This window comes from Gossypium arboreum, chromosome 4 (assembly GCF_025698485.1).
Source record: "Gossypium arboreum isolate Shixiya-1 chromosome 4, ASM2569848v2, whole genome shotgun sequence".
NCBI classification, from domain to species: Eukaryota; Viridiplantae; Streptophyta; class Magnoliopsida; order Malvales; family Malvaceae; genus Gossypium; species Gossypium arboreum.
The window spans coordinates 109,791,053-109,801,032 of NC_069073.1; the positions used below are offsets into that span (position 1 = coordinate 109,791,053).

The following is a 9,980-nucleotide window of genomic DNA, read 5'->3' on the forward strand; positions in this document are numbered from 1 at the left end:
AGAATGGCCATGGGGAAGTCATAACATGGAGGGGTGAAGGAAGCACATGGATCTTGTCTCCATAAATTTGACACTTATGGCATTTTTTAGCGTAATTGATGCAATCTCCTTCTATTGTAGACCAGTAATATCCGAATCTCATGATTTGTCGAGCCATTGTGAAACCATTGGCATGTGTCCCACAGACACCATCATGGACTTCCTCTAGAATTTTCTTTGCCTCAACAGCGTCAACACATCTTAACAACACCTGATCCTTTCTCTTCTTATATAGGACCTCACCGTCTAGGACATAGTCACTGGCTAACCTCCTCAATATTCTTTTATCATTTTCGGTTGCTTTATCTGAATACGCACGGCTCTTCACATATTGTAAGATATCATGATACCAAGGATGATCATCTCTCTCTTCCTCTTCATCAACATTATAGCAGTGAGCTGGGGCCTCACAAATACTTATCTGAATTGGCTTCATATCCTCCTGTTCATTTACTTTGACCATGGAAGCTAGTGTAGCCAAGGCGTCAGCCATCTGATTCTCGTCTCGCGGGAGGTAATGAAAGGTAATATCATCAAACTTTTCAATTAACTCCAGGATTAACTTTCAGTAATTGATCAATTTGGGATCTCTCGTTTCCCACTCGCCTTTAAGCTGATAAATTACCAATGCAGAGTCTCCGTACACTTCTAATACTTTGATTTTACGGTCTATAGCTGTCCGAATTCCCATGATACATGCCTCATATTTTGCCATGTTATTTGTGCAGTCAAAATCCAGCTTGCAAGTGAACGGATAATGACCTCCATTTGGGGATATTAGTACTGCCCTAACTCCATTTCCAATGGCATTTGATGCTCCGTCAAAATTTAATTTCCAGGAATGATTTTCAGGCATGTCCCCCTCAGCGATTGCTACATACATTAGATCTTCATTGGGGAAATTGAAATTCAAAGGTTCATAATCCTCCAAAGCTCTACTGGCTAGGAAATCTGCTATTGCACTCCCCTTCACAGCTTTTTGGTTTACATAGACTATGTCAAATTCGGAGAGCAGAATCTGCCACCTGGCCATCCTTCCATTTAAAGTGGTTGACTCCATCATGTATTTGAGAGGGTCTAGCTTTGAGATTAGCCAAGTTGTATGGTACAACATGTATTGCCTCAACCTTCGTGTTGTCCAAACCAAAGCACAACATAGCTTCTCAATTGGCGGATACATCATTTCACACTCAGTAAATTTTTTACTGAGGTAATATATCGCTCTTTCTTTTCTCCCAGCCTCATCGTGTTGGCCGAGCACACACCCCATCGAATTATCAAATACTGTTAAGTATAGTATCAATGGTCTACCAGGGCTTGGTGGTGTTAGCACTCGGGGACTAGACAAATATTGTTTAACCTTTTCAAAGGTTTTTTGGCATTCATCATCCCATACCCCAGGATTGTGCTTTTTAAGAAGACGGAATATAGGGTCACACTTCTCATCGATTCTTGTAAACAAACCGTGCGATGTAGTTTAGTCTCCTAGAAAACCTCGGACTTCTTTCGAGTTCGTATGAGGCGACTCTTGTATAGCCTTGACTTTATCGTGGTCGACTTCTATTCCTTCTCACGACCACGGCCGAGTAACTTTCCGCACCTAGCTCAGAAGGTGCATTTTGATGGATTAAGCTTTAATTGGAATTTTCTCAACCTCAGGAACAATTTCCTCAACACTCGCACATGCTCCTCTTCAGTTCGGAATTTTGCAATCATGTCGTCAACGTAGACCTCAATTTTCTTGTGCATCATGTTATGAAATAAGGCTATCATGGCTCTTTGGTATGTGGCTCCTGCATTCTTCAACCCGAAGGGCATCACCTTGTAGCAAAATGTTCCCCATAAAGTTATAAACGTGGTTTTTTCCATATCTTCAGGATGCATCTTGATCTGATTGTACCCGGAAAACCCATCCATGAAGGAGAACAGTGAATAGCCTGCTGTATTATCCACTAGAGTATCTATGTGAGGCAATGGAAAGTTATCCTTTGGGCTGGCTTTGTTTAAATCTCTGTAATCCACACACATCCGTCCTTTCTCATCCTTCTTAGGGACAGGGACGACGCTGGCCACCCATTCTGAATAATTGACCACATGTAGGAGCCCAGCATTAAATTGCTTCTTGACTTCTTCCTTTATTTTCATTGCTACATCGGGCCTCATCCTTCGGAGCTTCTACTGAACTGGCTTGTACTCCTTTTTTGTAGGGACACGGTGCACTGTGATATCAGTACTTAAACCAGGCATATCCTGGTATGACCATGCAAAGACGTCCTTGAATTCTTGCAACAGCTCAATGAGGTTCTGTCTTGTTTTCTCATTAACGCAAGTGCCAATTTTAACTTCCTTCCCCTCTTCCAGGGCCACAATCTCAGTAGTCTCTTTGTGTGGCAGGATCTATTCATCTTCTCGCTCCACCATCCTTAACAAATCGGGAGATAAACCACGATATTTGTCCTCTTCAAAATCTTTGTCCTCTTCAAAATCTTGAAATCCCTCAAAGCGCATATCTTACTCAAAAGGAGATTCCGAGCTCGTATCAGCATTACTCATGACGTTGACATCCGGGGGCCTATTATAAATATAAGAGAAAACCAAAAGAAAACGAAATGAATAATTCCTTTGTATGGTATGATTGTGTATGACATAAAAAGAAAGAAAGAATAATTGCTCGAACCGATATATGAAAATGCATTTTTATTGAAAATAATAATGTTTAAACATGAGCCTATTTCACAAAAGATTCTTATTGTCCCTAGGCTAGAAGACAACAAGTGGGTTTTGAATATTACTCTGTGTTATCTCTAAAGATTACAGGAATTTCTTCTACAGTCCAATTATTCAAAACACTCCCAGGCTCATACGGGCAAATGCCCGATAAATTCCTTTCTATTGCTTCCTCTTCAAATGTGGCGTTGACGCTCCAAATTCCCATCACATCTCCGACCCTTCCTTCTTTTATCCTCTCATGTGCAGAATGAATAAACCCTCCAGATACAAATGTTTGGGAAATATGGGGGAAGCTCATCGGTTCCCACCTGACTTCTGTCCCACTCAATCTCGCTCTCCGCTGTTCCTGTTTCCTCTCGAACTCTTTCTTCACTTGGCTTGCATCTGGCCTGAATCCCAAACCGAAGCGATCCCACTTGCCAACCAAGACTGGTACTCTAACCTGTCCACGGAGGTGCTTCCCGAGTCCTCTGCCAGGTAACGCCCCTTTCCCAACTGTCAACTGCAGGTTCATTTTCGTAGCTCCTGATATCCTAGGTATCGGAATCCTATTTCCTTCAGCTATAAACATTGCGTTTACAAACTCTAATGATCGAAATGAACATTCAACTGCTTCGTTGTCATTCTCTATGTAGGGTGCATCACTGGTAATTGACGCAATAATGTCCTCCGCATTTATTGTTATTAGCCGACCCTCAGTAACCATCTTTAGCTTCTGGTGCAGCGAGGATGGCACTGCCCCAGCTGAATGAATCCAAGGTCTTCCTAATAGACAGTTATAGGAAGGCTTAATATCCATCACGAGGAAATCTACCTCGTATGTGTTTGGGCCAATCTGAAGAGGTACTTCTATCCTCCCCATTACTTTCCTTTCTGTGCCATCAAATGCTCTTACTATGTTCTGACACGTCTTCATATGAGAAGCGTCTCTGTGTAAACGGTTTAATGTAGCCCCCAGTAACACGCTCAATGCGGACCCATTATCAACTAATACTCCGGGTAGCGTATTCCCCTTGCAACGTGTAGTGACATGTAAAGCCTTAGTAGACCCCCTACCCCCTGGTGGTATCTCATCATCGCTGAAGGAGATGAAATTGTCAGCGCTTATGTTACCGACGAGACGGTCTAATTTGTTAACCGAAATGTCATCCGCAACATAGGTCTCGTTCAACACTTTCATCAATGCTTTACGGTGGACCTCCGAATTTAACAGCAGAGCCAATACCGATATACGATCCGGTCGTTGGTGTAGTTGTTCTACGACACTATACTCGCTGTGTCTTAGGAACTTCAAAAACTCCTTGGCTTCAGTTTCCATTACTGGCTCATTAACCTGTGATTCTGATCCCTCTGCTTCTTTCTTAAACATGACGAGTTTCCCTTTTGCTGGTTCGACTTCTATGTTTGACGTGTTAATCGAACCCTCCTTCTCTGAAACTGTTATACTACAGTTATAATTCCAAGGCACCCTATGGCTATCTTTATAAGGGGAAGCTGTTGGCTTCTGGATTATAACTCTTGGTGTAACTCTTACTTCTACTTCACTAACTCTGGGCTTCGAAATAATTATCACTGGACGACTGGCTCTGCCACCTTCTTCACTCGACTCTCCTCCTAAAGAGCATACATCCTCCTCTTCGACAGACTCAAAGAACTCCAATTCCTTATTATCCATTAGACTCTGTACTAAGGCTCTGAACTCAATACAATTCTGGATCTCGTGATCTTTCTCATGATGGAACTCACAGTAGTTCCGTGTATCTTGGATTTTATCTCCCAACCCTTGCGGGACTAAACCTCTCTTCTGCATCTCATTCCAAACTAGCTTCAATGGGGTTCTCACCTCCGCGATATTCAGCTTGACTTTCCTCCCCACATTCTCAATTATCGCGTTTACCCTTTATCAAGATGACTGGTAACGGATTTCTGTACAGTGTGTATCATCAAATTTTAGAGCACCGCTTTGATAAGCCTTTCCACACACCTTTTGAATGAGGTACAGCTTTTCATCGAGTGCCCGTAATCCTGCGTGGTATTCAGACCGAGCATTCGTGATCGCACCACTTAGGGTATGGGGGCATGCAACGGCTCTAAGTGGAAAGGAGCCACTACATGTGCATCAACAGACTTTTGTACAACTCCCTATATGTCACCGGTATGGGAGTAAATTGAAACTTCTCGTATTCTGTCTCATGTTAGGCTCCGCTTTGGTGAGGCCTCTTTGGCCGTGACTATCGCCTTTGACTCGATTTAACGTGGCGGTTTTATGTAGCTGAGCTCACATTACCTACTTCATTCTCTCTTTTCTTGAAGTGAGCTTCGTGTTCTCCCGACTTCTATCTTACGATATTATGGCATTTTCTATCATTTCGCCAGACATTACTATGTCGCAAAGCTCTTAGTTGCGTTACCTAACATATGAGTAATGAAAGGCGCCTTCAATGTATTGATGAAGAGCATGGTTGTTTCTTTTTCTAGCAACGGTGGTTGGACCTGTGTAGCGACCTCTCTCCATCTCTGAGCATACTGCCGGAAGCTTTCGCTTGGCTTCTTCTTCATATTCTGGAGTGTGATCCGGTCCGGTGCTATATCTGTTATATGGCCGTACTGCTTCATGAAGGCCTGAGCTAGGTCCTTCCATGACTTAACTTGGGTACGACTCAACTGATTGTACCATTTGGCCGCAGCCCCAGCCAAACTGTCCTAAAAACAGTGAATCAACAACTGATCATTATTGACATGACCCGTCATTCTCCGACAAAACATCGTGATGTGAGCCTCAGGGCAACTAGTTCCGTTGTATCTTTCGAATTCTGGCATTTTGAATTTGGGAGGTAATACCAAATCTGGGACTAGACTCAACTCTCTGGCATCCATTCCGCAGTAATTATCAACACTTTCCAACGCCCTGAACTTCTCCACCAACCATTTATATTGGTCCTCCATTTGTTTGGGCAGTTCTGTTTTTTCTTTTTCCAACTCTGCTGCGTCGTCGAAGTCAAGGACCTAGGGGTTTGCTAGATTATCCTTAGTTGCGTTACCTAACATATGAGTAATGAAAGGCGCCTTCAATGTATTGATGAAGAGCATGGTTGTTTCTTTTTCTAGCAATGGTAGTTGGACCTGTGTAGCGACCTCTCTCCATCTCTCGAGCATCTTATCGCCGGAAGCTTTGGCTTCTTCTCCATATTCTGGAGTGTGATCTGGTCCGGTGCTATATCTGTTATATGGCCGTACTGCTTCATGAAGGCCTGAGCTAGGTCCTTCCATGACTTAACTTGGGTACGACTCAACTGATTGTACCATTTGGCCGCAGCCCCAGCCAAACTGTCCTGAAAACAGTGAATCAACAACTGATCATTATTGACATGACCCGTCATTCTCCGATAAAACATCGTGATGTGAGCCTCAGGGCAACTAGTTCCGTTGTATCTTTCGAATTCTGGCATTTTGAACTTGGGAGGTAATACCAAATCTGGGACTAGACTCAACTCTCTGGCATCCATTCCGCAGTAATTATCAACACTTTCCAACGCCCTGAACTTCTCCACCAACCATTTATATTGGTCCTCCATTTGTTTAGGCAGTTCTGTCTTTTCTTTTTCCAACTCTGCTGCGTCGTCGAAGTCATGGACCTGGGGGTTTGCTAGATTATCCTTAGTTGCGTTACCTAACATATGAGTAATGAAAGGCGCCTTCAATGTATTGATGAAGAGCATGGTTGTTTCTTTTTCTAGCAACGGTGGTTAGACCTGTGTAGCGACCTCTCTCCATCTCTCGAGCATCTATTTAGGAAGCTTTGGCTTCTTCTCCATATTCTGGAGTGTGATCCGGTCCGGTACTATATCTGTTATATGGCCGTACTGCTTCATGAAGGCCTGAGCTAGGTCCTTCCATGACTTAACTTGGGTACGACTCAACTGATTGTACCATTTGGCCGCAGCCCCAGCCAAATTGTCCTGAAAACAGTGAATCAACAACTGATCATTATTGACATGACCCGTCATTCTCCGACAAAACATCATGATGTGAGCCTCAGGGCAACTAGTTCCGTTGTATCTTTCGAATTCTGGCATTTTGAACTTGGGAGGTAATACCAAATCTGGGACTAGACTCAACTCTCTGGCATCCATTCTGCAGTAATTATCAACACTTTCCAACGCCCTGAACTTCTCCACCAACCATTTATATTGGGCCTCCATTTGTTTGGGCAGTTCTGTCTTTTCTTTTTCCAACTCTACTGCGTCGTCGAAGTCAGGGACCTCCATTTGTTTGGGAAGTTTACTGGTGCCGAGGTACCAGTTTGATAAAGAGGTTGGACATTAACAGACACCCTTGGTGGTTGTATTTGCATGTTTGCTGGCGCAAAACTTGTAGGACAAGCGGAATCCTCATTGTCATTTCTCGTGTCAACCATAGGGCATTTTCCTTTGTCAGACCCTTCTTTAAACAACTGTGTCAGCTTGCTTATCATGCTATTTTGTGATTCTAGCATGTTTCTCTGGGACTCCAGCATTTGGTCTCTCATTTCCTGCTGGATCTTAGCCAGCTGCTCTTGCATCTGAGCCTGCAGTTGCTCTTGCATCTCCTTTTGCATTTGCTCAAACCTCTGATCCATATCCTTTGTCTTCCTTCGTGTGTAGTACCGGTGTTCCAGGGTAACTAGATAAATGGCCACTAATTAATAAGGTTCTTTTGTGTACATGATGTTATGCGATGCAATGTAATGCAAATGCATGGTATGAATGCAAAAAGGAGACGTCGATTCGAATTCAATTTCATTTAGAAAACTTCGCTGAAAAACAAAATCTTTTACATAAAACGAATTACATATACGGTCTTGCCCTAACACCCAAAACTTTTACTTTCCTAAGAAGGCAGGCTAACTCTCGCCCCCAATCTGATTTTAACTCATATTTAACTCCTAGCACATCTGCTTGGACCGCTAAAGTCTGTAAATGATCAGCCACCTCTCGTATCTGAGCTATAGCTTCACCCATTAAGTAATCCCTATCTCGGACCTGATCCTGAGATCGGTGAAGTTTCTCCCCTAGTTGCTCATTATTTGCTTCCAATAATTCAATTTGATTCTCACAGTTCTGAAGTGTAGCTTCAAGTTCTTCTATTTTCCCCTTCAAATTCTCGATCTTGCTTAGACTAGCTCTTAATTCAATTACTGAGTTACGACACCGATGTTGCTGTAGTGCCGTTCTAACTCCTCCACCTGAGCTCTTAACATCTGTTTTTCATTCTGGCTATCGTCCAAACTCTTTTTACAAGTGACTTCTCGAGCCTGAGCATCGTGGAACTTTCTTTCCCACCAATCGGCCCTAGCCCTTTCCTCTTGGATTTCTTGCCTCCACTGTTCAGACGTTTTACCCAAACCAGCATTTCTCATTGACTTATGCAGCTGCTTGTAATCAGTCTTCAGACTGTCTAGGTCTTCCTCAACTTCTCTCTTTCTTTTTCTCAAATTCTCAGCCTCGGATTTTTGAACGTCAACATCCAGCTTTAAGTACACTTTTTCCTCCTCCAACTGCTCTATTTTCCTTTCTAACTTCGAGGTTTTCTTTTCGAAGTCTTGCTTTATGATTTCCAATTCAGATGGGACCACTCGCAGATATTCCTCTATCGGTTGAGCTTCTTCTAAATTTGGCCTAGGGATATTATCGTTAACCCTTCTACTCCACCATTCGTTATATTCAGGAATTACCATTGGATTCACAGCAACTCCCTTTATCCGGCAAGTTTGGTTCCAGGCATTATAAATCTCACGGCTCTTTTTCTTGGAGTCTTTCTCCCCATATGAGAACCCACTCTGAGCTAGCCTCTGCGTCATCGGTATAAATTGTCTTGATCTATATTGCCTCAATACAAGCAAAGGGGCGTATCCAACGGCTCCCCAAATCCCCAACAAAGGGACCCAATCATAACTCTCACATCGGTAAAAAATCTCATCGGAAACCATCCAAGGGGCTTTCCATTCGATATCCTCCTCTTGGAGATTTTGAAGTATCGCCATCCATTTTTCCTCTGTTATGTCATCTCTTCCCGATATGGTCACTATCTCCTTCAAAGGTGAGTAATCTCCGAGAAAAGGTCGGTAAGAGGCCTTTACTACCTTCCAAAAGTGGCTATGAAACCATACTAACAAGAGTTGTGCACACCCGATAAATCTGCCTTCACCTGACCTCCGGCATACACTCAAAGATCTGAAAGTCTCAGCCAGGATTGCAGGAACTGGAGTGACTCCTTTACCTAGTCGGTCAAATAGATTGGCGACTGCTTCATCTACATGCCTTAAAGCCTTAGGGAAAATAACCAAACCATAAATGCTCAAGGCGAAGACATCAACTCTTTTCTTCATGTCAGGGTGAGTCAGGATCAGATCTCTCAAATTTTCCCAAGGGATACACTTTCCACTACCTTTCTGCTGGACCCGAGCCTCAACCCACTGTTCACTCATCCCCGTAATGTTCATCAACCTCTTTACAAAAGTTGGGGTATTGACAGCTCTAGAATAAATCTTATCAACTTGAAACCTCGGACAACGAAGCAAGGCTGTATACTCCTCAACAGTAGGTGCTAGATCCACCCTTCCGAAAGTAAAACAACTGTAGGCGGAATTCCAAAATTGAGCCATAGCGCGGAACAAAAACCTATCTACCTTAACATCGAGGAGGTAAGGAATATCACCATAATTACAGTAGAGTGGCTGCTTCATCTCATCATCCCAGTGACTCCATATTTTTTTCAACTCATGAAGATCGTTCTGGACCGCATTAATACGAGTAAAGTCCTATAACTCTGACGTGTACTCCTTTGTCAAACTGTCACCTTTCTCTAACTGTGCATTCTCTGACCATCTTTGGACAAACGCGTTGTCTTTCGCTTTATCAAGGAATTCATTCTTCATGGCAAAACTTTCTATTAGTAACTGAACCGTATATCGACACCTCCTTTTATGATGAAAATGATATGCAAACACTATTAGAGAAAGAAGGAAAAGCACAACTCAGAATCATGCATAAGAATATAAATCAAAGCAATCAAGAAATTATCAAACGCCTATTCGGGAAACCACTAGGGCTAGGTGTAATTCTACCTAACAGGTTCCTACAGCTCACTATATGTGGTTTAGTTCTAGAGTAAAGGTACCTGAACCAGCAGATTCCTTGACCCTCGCCCATTATAGGTTCATATGGATCAAG

At 42.9% G+C, this 9,980-nt stretch overlaps 2 protein-coding genes across 2 annotated transcripts; both read right to left on the reverse strand.

Moving 5' to 3' along the window:
- Positions 1 to 2,214: 2,214 nt before the first annotated feature.
- Positions 2,215 to 5,715, reverse strand: LOC108458660 (uncharacterized). Its single transcript, XM_053026800.1, has 5 exons — positions 5,611 to 5,715; positions 5,186 to 5,472; positions 4,770 to 4,877; positions 2,855 to 4,667; positions 2,215 to 2,436 (listed from the first exon to the last, which is right to left on the reverse strand). The coding sequence occupies exons 1-5, from the start codon at positions 5,713 to 5,715 to the stop codon at positions 2,215 to 2,217; spliced, it is 2,535 nt and encodes an 844-aa protein (XP_052882760.1).
- A 2,227-nt stretch (positions 5,716 to 7,942) lies between these two features.
- On the reverse strand, positions 7,943 to 9,493 carry LOC108458659 (uncharacterized). Its single transcript, XM_017758064.2, has one exon. It carries the CDS (start codon positions 9,491 to 9,493, stop codon positions 7,943 to 7,945), a length of 1,551 nt encoding a protein of 516 aa, XP_017613553.2.
- Positions 9,494 to 9,980: the final 487 nt, after the last annotated feature.